This window comes from Perca fluviatilis, chromosome 12 (assembly GCF_010015445.1).
Source record: "Perca fluviatilis chromosome 12, GENO_Pfluv_1.0, whole genome shotgun sequence".
Classification (NCBI taxonomy): Eukaryota; Metazoa; Chordata; class Actinopteri; order Perciformes; family Percidae; genus Perca; species Perca fluviatilis.
The window spans coordinates 36,532,065-36,549,418 of NC_053123.1; the positions used below are offsets into that span (position 1 = coordinate 36,532,065).

Sequence of the window (17,354 nt, forward strand, 5' to 3'; positions counted from 1 at the left end):
TCAGAATAACTCAAATCCTTAAAAGGAATCGAGTTTACCAGGCCTATCACTGACCCTGACTTTAACACCCTGTTAAATATCAAGTCTTTACCTGCGTCATCATGATTAAGACCACTCCCCTTTCTAAGGTATATAAGTGACTCTCTTTTCCCTCCAAACCAAACCAAACCAGGCAGTACAAAGATTACTGATGTGAGTTTAATGGACAATTACACATTGTATTATTATTATCATTGAAAGAAAGATTTGCCTGAAAAATGTATAAATGTTGTTTATGCTAGATTGCAGAGTTTATTCTGTTGAGTAAAGATAAAAATGAGTGCAGATTGTGAATGCATTAATGATATAAATCAGGTGAAGTTTGACCTAATTTGTTATTATTGAGTGTTTAATGCTATTCAGATCTGTGACATTTTCTTTCAGTGACAGTCATCAGCTTGTTCTTCTCCTCTGTGTCAGCCAATCACCACCTCAGCAAAGGTAATCATATTTCAATGTATTATCACAATTTCATCTATTTTACTTTTATTAATAAATAATCTTGTCTGCATCGAGAGGACATTTTTGGGGGAGGGAATGAGTCCTTACCCCAAGTGCAGCAGTTTAAGTTCCTCTAGTCTTGTTTGCAAGTGAGGGGACAACAGAGAGGGAGATTGACTGGAGAATCGGCTCAGCGGGTGCACTATTACATACACAATTTGTGTGTTCTGAGCCAAAAGGGAAAGTTCTCGATCTACCAGCCTGTTTGAGTTTCTACCCTCACCTATGGTCATGAAGGCTGGGTAATGACTGGAGCTCATTGAGGTGGTTTGGTAATCTGGTAAGGATGCCCCCTGGGCGACTCCCTAGGGACGTGTTCCAGATACGTCCAGCTGGGAGGAGGCCTCGGGGAAGACCCAGAACTAGGTGGAGGGATTATATCTCCAACCTGGCCTGGGAACACCTCAGGATCCCCCAGTTAGACGTCTGGTAAAGATGCCCCTGGGCAATCAGAATTGCGGTCAGCGGATGACAATGCATAATCTATCAAATATTAAACCATATCTATATTTTATTATACACTATTCACTAATCTGGATACTTTAATTTGATGAATGGCTCATTAATGTTCAGTTAATTGTCTGACATTCTTTCCTTGTCTGCAGTATGTTGACTTTGTTTAACTTCTTTCCACAGATGACATCAGTCTTTCCATTTGCTTTGTTGCTCTGTTTGTCCAGCGGACTGTTGACTGCATATGTAAGTACACTCTTTTTTTTAAGTACAACAATTTGCTGTGTACATACAGTAAAAATCACATTTTCTGTTATTATACACAGCTTTTAATAAACAGTTAATTTTTTTAATTTTTAAATGTTTGTTAATAATAGTTGCACTCTTTAATGTGCATTGAAAATTTTGGGTTGATAAAACTTGTGCTCCAGGGACCATATTCATATAACATCTAAAGCTAAATGTAGCTCTTAACTGGCTGAGTTAGAGGCTGTTAAAGTCTTGTCTAACTTATAATAAACAGGTCAGAACAGTATCTCTGACTCGTTGGGTTGCTCTGATTGTAGTCTTGCATTGCCAGCTCTATCTCCATAGCACAGAGGAGGAACAATCCGTAAATGAACAGTTGTTGATATAGACTAGTCTGATTGTTTTTGGCTCATTTGTTCATACAGGGTGAACATTGCTGCCCTCTTGGTTGGACTCAGTTTGGCTCTCGCTGTTTCAATTACTACATCCAGACAAAGACCTGGTCTGATGCAGAGGTACAGTAGTTCTATCCATCATAACACATGTATGCTTAATACCAATGTACTGTAAAACTTTACTGCAGTAAAACTACTAATACCACATAATTAGGAAAATGATCAAACTCTCCCGAGACATGAATACCCGATGATACCGATGATAGTTACATACTTTTATTTAAGTAACATTTTCATTGCAGAAGATTTACTGTAACAGAGTATTTTTACAGTGTGTTATTAGTTTTAAGTAAAGGATCTGAATACTTCTTCCACTACTGATTAAAAGTATAAAAATGTTCCATGTGACTATAAAACTGCCCTGAGATCTGTTAATAATGTGATTATGTTTTTGTTTCTTTCTAAACGTTTTAAACTGATGATATTGTCTCCATTAGGCCTTCTGCATCTCCGCTGGTGGGAATCTGGCTTCCATCCACTCAGATGCGGAACATGTATTCATCAAAAACCAGATTTTCCAAGGTGCACAGACAACTGCCTGGATCGGAGGCTTTGACGCAGTGAAGGTGAGACTTTTATCATCACACAGGAAGTGATGTCACCCGTCTCTCAGCCTGTTCTATGAAGCATTCATACATATAGCTGTGAAAAGTAAATCTCTGTGATCTTTATGTATTCCAAATTTGTATTACTATCAGCAGCACATTGACTGCTGCTGTATAAGAGCGTGAAGATCCTCATAGGGAGGAGGTATGGGGGGGATATTTGGCTCCTAAAACACAGGGCTTTGAAGCTGGGGAGCAGAGTTCATGTCCTGAAGAAGTTAAGAAGAAAACAAAAGACTATCACCCTGTAAACGAGTGTTCATGTCCTGAATCCTGATCTTAACTAGTTGTTTTGGTGTCTAAATGTAACTGTCGTCACTGCATGACGCACAGTACCAGCTCACTGTCACCTTTTCTCAGCTAAATTTAACTGTCATGTGACCGGCAGGCGGTCGCCTAATTTCGTAGGATTTCTTACATAATTATGTGATTGTGCATAAGTTTTCATACAATATCTTACAAACCCATTCATGAGAATGCGTTGGGTCTCATGACTTGTTGTAGAAAATAAGAAGTCTTTTGGCCTGAATGAGTATTACAAGAAAACCTCTTGACTTCACTTTGACTTTAAACTAATCTTTCTCCTCCAGGTGTTTACATGGTTCTGGTCTGATGGATCCAAATTCGACTACGCAAGCTGGAATGCGGGGGAGCCTAACAACCTCGGAGGGGAGAACTGTCTTACGATGAACTGGGGTGGAGGTAAAAAATATTTAAAAGATCTTGTTGTATGTTGCATTTTTTAATATAAAAGTTAAATGTAATCAGTAATTGGTTGTAAACTCTCTCTACAGCTAACTGGAACGACTTGGCTTGTGCCAACAAGCTTTCTTTCGTGTGCTCCATTAACCTGTGTGTGTAACTCTACCACACCATCATGAAGCCTCTACAGCTCATCTATAATCTCTATCATTGATTCCCTTTCAGTTTGTTCAGCAGACAGAAACAGCTCTCTGCTGACAGATGACTCACTTTCACTTGTTTATTATCTGAAGAGTTAGGGAACAGTTCACATTTGGGTTTAAAATTAGACAGAAACTGGCTCACTGAGCTGGACAAAAACAAATCAGTAATTGGACTTTTAATCTACAGAAAATAACACAAAACGAAATACAGAAAACATTTGAATAGTCACACATCTTTTACATTTAACGTACGGTAAATATGAAGTTCCGTCAAGCAGACATTAGCTTAGCTTAGCATAAAGATTGGAAACAGTGCAAACAGCTAGTCTAGCTTAGCATAAAGACTGGAAACAGCTAGAATGACTCTGTCCAAAGGTAAACCTACCAGACATGAGTGGTGATGATCTTTTTATCCGAAATGTCGAGATAGAAAATAAAAGTGTATATTTTGTCGGATCTTTCTGTGATACAAGAGGAGAATGCAACTGTAATAGCACTTCATAATAAGTATTAATAATTCATATAGTCCACTGGTTTAATGAACTCCGTCCTTTTTATTCTTAAATCTTATGTGTTGTGTTCTTTATTCATCTTTATTTCCTTTACTATATAATCAACTAAGCATTCAAAAATAAAAGACATATTGTCACATAAACAGTGTCTGGTCCTGTTTTTGTTTTCTAAAAGGCACACATCATTAATATTTCCCCTGGGGGCTTGAAGTCACATACATATCCCTGCTTCTGCTCAATTATTGTTATCCCCCGGTGTATGGAGTTATATTCCTATCTTTAATCAAGAGCGCATTCTTTCAATTTGAGAGCATTTCTCACTGATATTACGTTCAGATTTTGTAATAATTTCCCTCAAAACCTTGCTCTCACACTGAAATAGTCACTGCTCGCGCTTGGATTTGCTCTGCTTGTGCTCAAAGTTTGTGCTCGCGCTTGGATTTTCTCTGCTTGCACTCAAACTTTCTGCTTGGACTCAGATATGTTGTTGTTTGGACAGATTTCCTGCTCTCAGCTTTGAACCTTCTCCTCGCACTCAGGCTGATTCTGCTCACTTGCAAAGTTTCTGCTCTCGGATTTCTCCTGCGCGCTTGGATTTTTTTGTGTTATAACCCTATCAAAAGTCAACAACCAATAGAATGCCAGCTGTAGTGTTGACCAATGAAATGATCCCAACCCCGTTGAGGGTGCGTTCACTTTACTTTAGAACGTCTGTTGAGGGCGGCTTCACTGTAACCTGACTGTAACCAAGTTTATATATCCCCGCGCCGTTTATAGCTTTATTATAAGTATATGTCAACAATGTGCACAGAATGGTCGACGCACTTTCACCTGCACCCGTCAGGAAACGGGAGAAAGCTTTGAAGTGGGACGTATGAAGTTATGTCCACAACTACGAGGGTGAGTAACATAACTTAAGCACCTAGCTAGCTAGCTAGCATATGTCCTAGCTTGATGTCCAGAAACAAATAGAGGTGGTTTAATGTACCTAAACAATGATCAATGATTACCTCTCTCATATTGCTCCTCATAACCACTGAAAACTGTCAAAAAAATCTAACCCAAAGTCCAATTATTATGGACGTTATGTGACTGATAACTGATTGATATCTGATTGATCATTGTTTAGGTACATTAAGTTACCACGTTAAGCTTTTTCACGTTAAGCGTTAGAATGTCCCGGCTGCTGTTGAGGGAAACTGTAGTCTATAACTTCCTGAGCGACTGATCCATTTTTGCCCCCTTTACATAATAAATATGGCTATGAAATGGAACATGAAATACATAAATGAGGCAATACATATATAGGCATTAGTCATTATAGTTCAATAGCCTAAATACATATGTTTTACTTATATTTATTTCCGGGGGACTTTTATTTATTCCGTCATTTATATGCACGTTATATTCAAAGGAAGTTTAGTTATCTCACAGGCTCAGACTAAAAGCAGCAGCAAGCCTGCCTGACATCAGTGCATAGCATATCACTGCAAAGTAAATAAAATATGAATAAATCACGAGCGGAAGATTCCCAGGTCAGCTAGAGCGGGTAACGCAGCTCTGCAGACGGACCAGAGTCAGTCAGCACCGGAGGGAAGCGCGGACCAAGGACCAAGCTCACAGGGCTGGTAGCTAGCTGCTAGCTAGCTGCAGCAGCTAATATTAGAATATTAGACCCAGCACCGGAGGTCTGATCCCCATGATTTAAAACGAAAATCAAATAACCATTTGTTTTTTAATACCTGTTTATGAAATGAAAATCAAATGAACGAAAAAGTACACGGACCCAGTCTAAGTACAATTTCACCACTAATGAAACAGATCTAGAGATGATATGCTTTATTTGCAACTTAAATGTAATTTTTTTAATTAATACAAAGCAAACTGAGCAGAAAGAACAAGTATTTTGTTGGTTTGTTTCTCTTCTTCCAGGTGTGACTGAAGTACCCGTTGAGCTGCATCACAGCTGCACTATGTGCATGGACCTGTGCCAGTCAGCACATCACTCACCTGTGTGCAGAGGACAGGCAGCAGTAGCACAAACCAAGAAGGTTGGCAAGTCTGATAATAATGCAATTGTAAAAATAATAATAATATCCTAGTAAAATCATGTTACATACACTTATGTTTCTTGCTTAAATTCACAGGGTGCACAACCAGGCCTGGGAGAGAAAATTACTGATGTCCACAAAACCAAATCAGAGAAGGTAAGGTAAGATAGTAATGATGTTAAAGCAAGCTATGTACACCTAATATAATACGTGTTGATGTCTATGAATCTGTCTTTAATAGGAGCATACTATACAAAGACAACAGTGGAGAGTTCCTGGATCGGTCTGTCCTCAAAGTGCCAGAGATCTACAAGGACTTCACCCTTTTCTGCACCATCAGCGTATAATCAAAGTGATAAAAGAGAGAACAAATTATTGTTTTCTCTGTTGACATGAATAGGTGCCTGTAATGTCTGTCAATATATTCAATCAATTCAATAAATGTTGATAAGTATCACTGCTATTTCTTAAATCATTGTAGTTTTTCAGAGCAATAAGATACAGATTATTAAAACCATGTTCACATTTGCAACAAATTAAAACCCTGATCAAGGCAAATTGTTTTGTCATGTTCCATAACATTTATAAAAAAAAAACAGTACAATTAAATTTACCAGAGCTGACACTTGGTAAATAGCTTTAATTTACCTTGTCAAAACAATGAGTAATCCATAACAAATTGCACAATATTTGACACAAAACCTTAAAAGTGTATGGTTCATACTACGGTGAAGCAGTACAATGTGCCTATAGGATTTACTGTAGCAGGAACATTGATATTGGCAAACAGATGACCCAGGTTCAGGTGAGTTTGTGAGCAGGGTTATGAATAAAGATAAGATAGGCCTAGTGTTCACAAGAGGGATGATTCAGGTATGGCAACACAAATTAAGAATAATTCAATTAAATAGGAGGTATGTACAACTAGTAGAAGATAAATTAACTATACAAGAGCAATTAAGGTAAAGTTTTGAGGTGGCAAGCCAAAGTATAGTCAATAGCATGGAGTCAAGTCAACAGTGTACACCAGAATAATATATACTGTGATTAAGTAATGATACTTACTTGTCTGTACTAATATAACACAAAAAATAATACAGTGTTTGATGCAGTATGGAGAACAACCAAGTCCCATATGAACCCAAGAGACTTTAAGTGCAGCTGTTGATGATGTTCACTACAAACAAAACTTGCAGATGGTTGTAGTCTGTAGCCAGTCATACAGTAGGTAGATCTGGAGCAGATGGTTGTAGTCTGTAGCCAGTCATACAGTAGGTAGATCTGGAGCAGATGGTTGTAGTCTGTAACCAGTCATACAGTAGGTAGATCTGGAGCAGATGGTTGTAGTCTGTAGCCAGCCATACAGTAGGTAGATCTGGAGCAGATGGTTGTAGTCTGTAGCCAGCCATACAGTAGGTAGATCTGGAGCAGATGGTTGTAGTCTGTAGCCAGTCATACAGTAGGTAGATCTGGAGCAGATGGTTGTAGTCTGTAGCGCGCCATACAGTAGGTAGATCTGGAGCAGATGGTTGTAGTCTGTAGCAAGCAGTACAGTAGGTAGATCTGGAGCAGATGGTTGTAGTCTGTAGCCAGTCATACAGTAGGTAGATCTGGAGCAGATGGTTGTAGTCTGTAACCAGTCATACAGTAGGTAGATCTGGAGCAGATGGTTGTAGTCTGTAACCAGTCATACAGTAGGTAGATCTGGAGCAGATGGTTGTAGTCTGTAGCCAGTCATACAGTAGGTAGATCTGGAGCAGATGGTTGTAGTCTGTAACCAGTCATACAGTAGGTAGATCTGGAGCAGATGGTTGTAGTCTGTAGCCAGCCATACAGTAGGTAGATCTGGAGCAGATGGTTGTAGTCTGTAGCCAGCCGTAGAGTTAGATCTGGAGCAGATGGTTGTAGTCTGTAGCCAGCCATACAGTAGGTAGATCTGGAGCAGATGGTTGTAGTCTGTAGCCAGTCATACAGTAGGTAGATCTGGAGCAGATGGTTGTAGTCTGTAGCAAGCCATACAGTAGGTAGATCTGGAGCAGATGGTTGTAGTCTGTAGCAAGCAGTACAGTAGGTAGATCTGGAGCAGATGGTTGTAGTCTGTAGCCAGTCATACAGTAGGTAGATCTGGAGCAGATGGTTGTAGTCTGTAACCAGTCATACAGTAGGTAGATCTGGAGCAGATGGTTGTAGTCTGTAACCAGTCATACAGTAGGTAGATCTGGAGCAGATGGTTGTAGTCTGTAACCAGTCATACAGTAGGTAGATCTGGAGCAGATGGTTGTAGTCTGTAACCAGTCATACAGTAGGTAGATCTGGAGCAGATGGTTGTAGTCTGTAGCCAGTCATACAGTAGGTAGATCTGGAGCAGATGGTTGTAGTCTGTAACCAGTCATACAGTAGGTAGATCTGGAGCAGATGGTTGTAGTCTGTAGCCAGTCATACAGTAGGTAGATCTGGAGCAGATGGTTGTAGTCTGTAGCCAGTCATACAGTAGGTAGATCTGGAGCAGATGGTTGTAGTCTGTAGCCAGTCATACAGCAGGTAGATCTGGAGCAGATGGTTGTAGTCTGTAACCAGCCGTACAGTAGGTAGATCTGGAGCAGATGGTTGTAGTCTGTAGCCAGACATACAGCAGGTAGATCTGGAGTAGCAGGGTGAATTCTAGCTATCATGGGTTGGTGATATGACACACAGATCAACAGGGGTCAAACCCCTCAGCCCCACCTGGATGAAAAGAAAGTAAAACAAAATACTTGTTTTTTCAGTTCAGTTTGCTTTGTATCAATTAAACAAATAACTGCTATTTAAGGAGCAAATAAGAAACCATATCATTTCTAGATCTGTTTTTATTATAGTGATAACATTACGTTTTATACAGATTGCTATGAATCTATTTTCAAACTAATGTTATATGAAGGAATGAAGACTAAATTATGATGAACAACAAACAACAGTGATGCAAAAACTGACACAAACAATCCAGTTTCTTGTGTTCTTTCAGTTATATTACAGTTTATGTTTTACTACTGGCTCTAACATGAAATTAGCCAAATCCCAGGAACATGGTTAACCAAACGAGGAAAAAATACAAAGTAGGGTCATCACATATACACACACTGTCCGTCATATGTCGTTCAATCTAGCTAGCTATACAATAAAGAACATATATTTGTTTCTGGACATCAAGCTAGGCTATATGCTAGCTAGCTAGCTAGGTGCTTAAGTTATGTTACTCACCCTCGTAGTTGTGGACATAACTTCATACGTCCCACTTCAAAGCTTTCTCCCGTTTCCTGACGGGTGCAGGTGAAAGTGCGTCGACCATTCTGTGCACATTGTTGACATATACTTATAATAAAGCTATAAACGGGCGCGGGATATATAAACTTGGTTACAGTCAGGTTACAGTGCAGCCGCCCTCAACAGACGTTCTAAAGTAAAGTGAACGCACCCTCAACGGGGTTGGGATCATTTCATTGGTCAACACTACAGCTGGCATTCTATTGGTTGTTGACTTTTGATAGGGTTATAACACAAAAAATCCAAGCGCCGCAGGAGAAACCGAGAGCAGAAACTTTGCAAGTGAGCAGAATCAGCCTGAGCGCGAGGAGAAGGTTCAAAGCTGAGAGCAGAAAATCTGTCCAAACAACAACATATCTGAGTCCAAGCAGAAAGTTTGAGTGCAAGCAGAGCAAATCCAAGCGCGAGCACCAAACTTTGAGCACAAGCAGAGCAAATCCAAGCGCGAGCACAAACTTTGAGCACAAGCAGAGCAAATCCAAGCGCGAGCAGTGACTATTTGAGTGTGAGAGCAAGGTTTTGAGGGAAATTATTACAAAATCTGAACGTAATATCAGTGAGAAATGCTCTCAAATTGAAAGAATGCGCTCTTGATTAAAGATAGGAATATAACTCCATACCGGTGGAGACAAAATGTATCCCCCCCCCACACCTCAAAGTGATCAATGTTACGTCACCGATAGCCTAGACCCTATATTAATTATAGCCTAAATAATAAGTCTTTTAAACTAAGTGAAGTGCTGTAACATGAACAGTCTATGCAGAGAACGATAAACTCTGAGCAGCAGTTGCTGGTTTTATTCAGCTGCTACAGAGCTCCGGGACGCAGTGGTGGTTCTAGACACATTTTACTAGGGGGTCCAAGGAGGGGGCAGTGTTTAACCAGGGGGGCACATTAAAAAATAACAACAAATTATATTTAAAGATTATACACTTTATTTTACTTTAAAATCATATAAACATTTATTTTGTACAAGAGTGAGTGCAGGTCCAAGAGAGGTAGGGCAATAAAAAAGGAAAAATGCTGTTTTTCTCACTTTTTTGTTTACTGGGGCAAAAAAGGACGCTATGTCTCTTCCTCGTTTCATGATAACTATCAGAAGGAGAAAAAACGTAGGGGCATGCATTACATTTCGTTGCCTAACCATCCCTCCCTACTTAAAGTGATGGTTTGGAGTAATTCACCCTAGGTTCCTTTGCACCATGACCTCGAGCCAAACGCCCCCCCAGGAGCTTTTTTCACCTGGGTCTAACACTGGGAGGGTTAGCGTAGCGTTATCAGCTGGATAGCTTAGCGCAGGGGCTAACGGATCCAGTGATGTATCTCGTAAGTTACCCCACTAATAATGCCCAAAATGATACCAAACTTCTTGACTAGTACAAATAGGTTATGTACTCATAAAATGATGGATTGTAAAGTTTCTAAGTACACCAGAAGTGTATGTAAATAACACTTGCCTGTTGGCTTCTCGTCTCTGCTGCTGCTGCTACTGTTACTGGGCAGTAAGCGTGCTTAGGGCCATCTACAAATTACAACACCGAAAAGAGATGCAACAAAAACATTTATTAATTTAATGATTAAATAAGGTAGGGTCTCCAAACTTACCTTAATTATAACTTGTCTCCTGCTAGTTATACTACAGCACTTACTTAAAAAAAAAAGTTAAATTAATACATTTTTATTTATTTATTTATATTGTTGGAGAGCAGGGAAGCTTCATTGGCTGCCTTGACGTTGCCAAAATTTAAAGTTTGATGGCTAGGGGGAGCAGAGCAGAGAGAAGCGGCGCGTGCACCACTCATCGCGGAGTGTCGCACTCTACCCCGTGATTAGAGCTTAGATCGGGCCCAAAAAATCAAGCCCGACCCTGCCCGAGCCTGTGCACGTTGTGTCCGAGCCCGGCCCGACACATTAACTGGAACACTTTTTTAATCCGTGGGCCGTTATAACTGATGTTCTCAACTACAATTCAGAGTTGTTTGAACTGCAGAAATATGTTTACAGTTTTTTTCGATTGCTAAGCGACAGCGGGCACAACTGGAGTCACATGTGCAAAACTCTAACTCCAGTCTGCACAGCAGCAGTTCATGTGGACAAAACTCTAGTTCATTTTTCATTGCTTGAACACAGTTTTCAAAACTCTACACACTTATCCCATGAGTTTAACCACAACGTGCACAACACTGTAGATTTACAGCACTTTGTTCAAATGCTAACACGCTGCTGTCAAAACTGTTAACCACACATTCAGAACAGAATAGATTTCAGTCTGGTGCCTATCAAACACTGCTGATTGCAATTTTAGCTGAAAGCCTAAGCAGGTGTCTTGTTTTAGACTAGTTAGTGAACATATATGGTATTGATTCAGAGAAAGCTCAGAAAGTCTTTTTTTGTATACAAACACCAAATAAGAATGAAACAATTCAACACTGTACTGTTTGAGAGAAACAGGTAAAAGAGCAAAGATACCAACATGTCCAGGTAAGATGTCTGAGGTTATATACACAGCTATAAAAAAAAGTGAAAAACACTATATCTTTACAATAGTAAAACTGCGTTCTTACTGTTTTTCAGAAAGTAATGGAGGTGAAAGCAATAGAAACACCACATTCATTTGAATTTAGAGATGATGCAGACATCCAATGTGATGAAGAAAACTTGCCACATGATGCTGGAGAGAGGCAGGATTAGTCACACTATTCGTTGGTACTGTTATGTACCTTTAGTTTTTTCCCCAGTAATTCAATAAATTTACTAGAGACAAAATACTTTATTGAAGAAAACTGCTGATTTTCATTCCTTCTTGTTTACCTTATGTAAAAATTGGTATGCTATACAATCTATATTTTTTCCTTAAATAAACTGTTGAGTAGTGTCAAGTGACTCAAATTGTTCAAACTGTAAAGATGAGAAAGTTTGTAATCTCTGTATTGGTGTTTGATGCTAGTGTTTTTACCCTCAGTGTGTTCTGAGTGACAGTGTGTGTTATCTCAGTGAGGCCTGTGCATACTGTTTGGCTGCACTGAGCCTGTTTTGAGACGTGCGTTAAGAGTTGTGTTGCTTTGAATGAGTTTTGCAGGTGATATGAACTGTTTAGCTCAGGTGACTGGTGGTAGTGCAGACTGTAGTTAGAGTTTTGCACATGTGACACATTGCACACGTTTAGCAATCGAAAAAAACTGTAAATAATCTTAATGAATAATGCAAGAAGAGTGAAGCATGTAAACTGCGCTGTTTGTTTATTCTGAATGGAAAGGATCGCAAATGGATCTGAATGAAGAAACGTTAAAAAACAACAATGTATTTCTCTGGGAGGGCTTGCCTCGCCCTCAGGGGTACCCCTATGCTTGGAGAAGTAACAAAAGAGGACGTTGAAGGCTGACTATCATCTTTTCTGCCACGGCGAGCCTGCTTCATGTGTCTGTTCATCATCCAAGTCCCCATTTTATTTGCTGTTATAGGCGAGCAGCGTGCCGCACTTAATGCACTCGACAACGCCGACACATGTTGTCACTTCCCACGACTTGTTTAAAATGGTTCCATACCTCAGACTTTCCTCCAAACTTGCTGATTATGGCATCGCTTTCTCCCCACCCAATTAGGCTATAGTAATGATAAAAAAAAAACACAAATGCTTGATCAAGGCCACAACCTGGCCCGTAGATAGTAGCAGAAAATAACGGCCCGGCCCGGCCAGAAAGTCTGGCGGGCTCGAGTCGGGCTCGGGCAGAGAATCTAAACTCTACCCATGATGCAGAGCCGGCTGAGAATAAAAACCGAGAAGTTGCCGCACACAGCAGCGCCAAAGAGAAGGACTTTTTTTCTTTTGATGAGGAGGAAGAAGAGGCAATGTCCTTTAGCGAAAAAACCCTAAAAAAACTGTTTTCTCAAGGTATTGAAGTACATTTGATTACCCCTGCAGAAATGTTAGTAAAAAAAAAAAAAAAAACAAAAAAAAAAAAAAAAAAAGAAGGGGTTTTGCGGGGGGGGGGGTGTGTCTCCCCCAGAAGAAACAGAATTTCAGATAAACGTTTTGAAAGAATGCTCCCGATGAGGTATAATCACATTTTGTGCTGATGTGGAATAGGTTGCCTGACATAGCTCAAGCCTATGCCTAATATCCTCTTTTTGTCTGCCATCATACTGTGAAACAGCATATTCACTTATTCACTCATTTTATTTTATTTACACAAGCAACATCAACATCAAGCCAAGTTCTTTTTTCTGTTGGATTTAGATGAGGCATGTTTTATTTTGAGACATATGACCCATTTTGAGGTAATCATGTTGTTCCTAAGGAGCCTGTTGATACTATTTTTTATAATAAAGAGCACAAAAGAAATACCTGTTATGTCTTCCATAGTATAACTTTATTTAGGCCTACACATTTAGGAAAAGATATTGGGTTCTGCCCAAAATCAGGCAATATAAAAGTAACGTAAAAGTAACGAGTAATGTGAAAAGTTACTTTCCATAGGGGGTATCTAAGTAAAGTAACGCATTACTTATCGTTTCAGAAACGATAAAGCTTTATTCTTAATTGTCACATACACACAGTACAACATAGTGAAATTCTATTACTGCATTTAACTACATGCATACACAGCCCGGTCTCATGGAAGTTCGTGTAAATGTGACGTTATTTGAATCTATTGATACGTGTTCACGGAGACGTTTTTGTCGTTTTTTTATGTGGTGGACAACACGAAAATGTGAAGTAATGTATTTCAATGGGAAGCATATTTCGTTACCACAGCACGAAATTGTAGGGAGTAATATAAAAAGCCGAAAATCCGCGTAGGGAGGTTGGTCGGGGTGGTGGATGGGTCAAACAACACAGGACTTTCACCCGGGCGAGCGGGGATCGCATCCCATTTGCGGCGCTTTGTTTCCCAGGGATGGCGTCCCTGCGTGTGGCGTTTTGTCCCACGTGTTACTGTGGCGCATCTCCCGGCGTTTAAGGTGCCCTTTCTCCGGCGTTTAAGGCGCCCTTTCTCCGGCGTTTAAGGCGCCCTTTCCCCGTAAGTTTTTTCCTAAACCCAACCTCCGCCATCCCGTTATTGTGGGGCGTCTCCAGCGGGCCACCTCGCGGGCCATCTCGCGGGCGCCTCCCGGCTTATGGAGCGTCCTTTTCGGCTGCCTCCCGGCTGGTCCCCAGCGGGCCGCCGCGGGCGCCTCCCGGCTTATGGAGCGACCTTTTCGGCCGCCTCCCGGCGTCCTTTCCCCGAGAAAATAATGTGACATTTACACGTAAAAAATAACGTGACAGTTACACGTAAAAAATGAGAAAAACATCTCCGTGAACACGTATCAATAGATTAAGAATAACGTGGACATTTACACAAACTGCCGTGAGACCGGGTTGGCATACAGGGAGAAACTTTGGCTTTTACATATGGTCAGCTGACCTGGGATTGATCCACCAACCTGTTTGTGGGGCAACCATTTTACCTCTGGCCAACAAGCCACCCAAGGGTGTAAGAATTTTGTCAAATGCGCTCTCTGGCTTGTAAGCGTTTCATGTTTACACCACACAATTTCATTTTGAGATTATTTGCATGAATAAGTGTTTTGGCATTCACGGCCAAGTGGCATTTAATTAATCCATGGTTTAAGGAGAGGGATTTAATGTTTAATGTTTTCCATGTTTTGTTTTGTTGTGCATGATCAACCCCCCCCCCCTGCTTTTTTCACAAACACACCCTACATATAGTGGCAACTGTCAGACACCTTGAGAGGTGATTTAACTGTCAAAAGGGTGAGAAGCCTTTTACAGAAAATATTCACATCTAACTCCCAATGTAATCATGAATATTTTCACAGTTAACTGCAATTTAACCAGACATTGTTTTCCCAGTAACTGTAACAGATTACATTTACCTTTATTACCTCTGTTACTTGTAACTAGTTCCTCCCCAACACTGTTTAAAAGCCAACAGACAGACGGTGATGTGTTAGCTCAGGGTCTCCAGCAGAGGGCAGACATGTTGTTTTATAGATCCAGCTGCTGAACCTCTGGATCTGATGATGGTTCTGCCTCTCAGTCAAGGGTGGAGGTTTGGTTTACACATTGATGGGGGGACACATTATAACTGGGGGGTCTGGGGGTCGTCCTTCATAAAAAAGTTGTCTGTCGAACACTTTATTTCCTGCATTCTGGTAAATGTTTCATGGTGCAAATGTCTTTATATAAAGGAAATGATTATTCTCCTTTATTATTCAAAACCTTCTTCACATTCAAAACATCACACGTGTTTCAGGATGTGTTATTTTTTAGGAATCATGTCCATCTCAACAGCTAATCTGATAGAGAATGAGACTGTGTTAAGAAGCTCCAATGTTTAAATCTACATAAATCTATCTTTATTTTTCACTTCCTGTTGTTTTCTTTAACTACACACAGTTCTATTTTTATGTACATGTTTTGTGCCCCCTCAATGGGTATTTTTACCTCTTGTCGGGGTTGGGGTTTTCATAGTTTTTGAGGGAGACAAATCTACGTCTTCTAAATATTGGGGGGAGACATATCCCCTGCATCCCCCCTGAAGTCTACACCTATGACCTCAGTGGATCAACCCTGTCACACTGCTCACAGCTGGAGACCTCTGATGATCAATACAACTTTACCATCATTATTTACTCATCTTTTTCATGCTTAAGTAAACAGAACACAAAGGCAACTAGAAAAAAATATGAATAAAGGCAAAATATATACAAGTTATCTTAAATAGTAAAACAAGTTTTTAAAAAACATTAAAACAGTGGTTAATGCAGCATGAAACAATTGTGCAAAACAGTGATTCAAGTTCTTTGAGTCTTTGGAAGTGTGTGTGTGTGGGGGGGGGGAGGGGGGGAGAAGCCGTTTTTAAGCCCATTTGTTTTACATGTAGTGGCTCTGTACCCACTCTCGGAGGGGAGGGGTGAGAACAGGCAGTGTCCAGGGTGGGATGGGTCCTTTATAATACAGCTGGCTTTCTTTTTAAGTCAGCCTATGTAGATGTCCTGCAGAGAGTGAGATGTTCAGTACACCCTGACCGGCTGAAATCTATCATCACCTCCTTGATCTTAGTTGTTAAGGTCTAGGTTGTTATGCTGACACCACTGAGCCAGATGTTGTACCTCCTCTCTGTAGGCTGTTTCATCATTGTCTGTTATGAGGACATCAACGGTGTTGTTGTCCACAAATTTTGTAATGGTATTGGACACAGCAGCGAAGCTATAATTTAAGAAGTGAGGAGGACAGATTGTTCAGGAATACGATTTTTTAAAAATTATTTTTATGGGCATTTTTAGGGCAATCTTTATTATATAGGACAGTTTAGACATGAAAGGTGAGAGAGAGTGGGAATGACATGCAGCGAAGGGCCCAGGTCGGAATCAAACCCGTTTACGACTGAGCCTCTGCATATGGGCGCGTGCTCTACCAGGTGAGCTACACAGGCGCCCAGGAGGAGAATTTTTAATGAAAGATCCTCATCCATTTGTCTCTCCAAATCACGGCTTCCAACTAGCCTATATTTCGTTTACAGACTGGTCTCACTGAATTCCGTAAAATGGGCACGGACTGGTAACAGCTCATTCCGTGGTGGTGGTACGGAATGTGTGAAAATTCCGTGTGGCCACCACGGAAAACAATGCCAATGTAAAGTCAATGACAAGATGACGTAGCGCGGTAGTGAGCAGTATGTAAGGCTGGAATTCTGCGTCAGGAGGTTGGTTGGGGAGGTGGATGGGTAAAACACAGGACTTTCACCCAGGAGAGCGGAGTTCGCGTCCCGCGTGTGGAGTTTATCAGTTGTGTTTTTTTTTTTTTATAAACATGTCCCGCGTGTGTCACAGAACCGTAAGCCCACCCACGACCTTTTCCTGAACCCAACCGCTCCGTTCTTCTTGCGTGTCACGTAAGCCCGTGTTTCTTTTTCGGCAATCCGTGTTCATTTCACGGAATTCTTCCGTGGGCCCATCACAGAATTTGACGATCTGTTGGCGATCCGTGTTCATTTATCAGAATTATTCCGTGGCAGTTTAACGGATTTTGTTGCAATTCCGTGAAACTGCCATGGATTTAGAGGTAAGGTGTTCATTTTACGGAATTCTGTGAGATCAGGTTGTTGATTTAATAAACCCTTCCATACTGTTTTACTGATGCATCTTGACCAATGGGAGACCTGTTAACATTTTACTAGAGTAGGGGGTCTGGAGGCATGCCTGCCCAGAGAGTTGGAGGGGGGTTTGGCGTAGGGGGTTCAGAATCACGTCAGAAGTTTTTGGAGGGTGAGTATG

The 17,354-nt window shown here is 40.7% G+C and overlaps 1 protein-coding gene across 2 annotated transcripts; it reads left to right on the forward strand.

The window, feature by feature from the left end:
- Nucleotides 1-115: 115 nt before the first annotated feature.
- Nucleotides 116-3,862, forward strand: LOC120570170 (ladderlectin-like). 2 transcript variants are annotated; one of them, XM_039818423.1, is made up of 7 exons: nt 116-192; nt 424-480; nt 1,177-1,239; nt 1,668-1,757; nt 2,135-2,263; nt 2,893-3,004; nt 3,097-3,858. In XM_039818423.1, exons 3-7 carry the CDS (start codon nt 1,177-1,179, stop codon nt 3,162-3,164), a joined length of 462 nt encoding a protein of 153 aa, XP_039674357.1. In that variant the 5' UTR covers nt 116-192; nt 424-480; the 3' UTR covers nt 3,165-3,858. The 2 variants fall into 2 exon arrangements, with proteins under 2 accessions (XP_039674357.1, XP_039674356.1); XM_039818422.1 differs by lacking the exons at nt 116-192; nt 424-480 and having other exon boundaries at nt 1,132-1,239; nt 3,097-3,862.
- Nucleotides 3,863-17,354: the final 13,492 nt, after the last annotated feature.

Coding starts and splice junctions, on each gene's coding strand:
- LOC120570170 (XM_039818422.1), top strand. CDS start 1,147: ATGTTGACTTTGTTTAACTTCTTTCCACAGATGACATCAGTCTTTCCA. Junction 1,240..1,667: donor GCGGACTGTTGACTGCATAT/GTAAGTACACTC, acceptor TTGTTCATACAG/GGTGAACATTGCTGCCCTCT. Junction 2,264..2,892: donor GAGGCTTTGACGCAGTGAAG/GTGAGACTTTTA, acceptor TTTCTCCTCCAG/GTGTTTACATGGTTCTGGTC.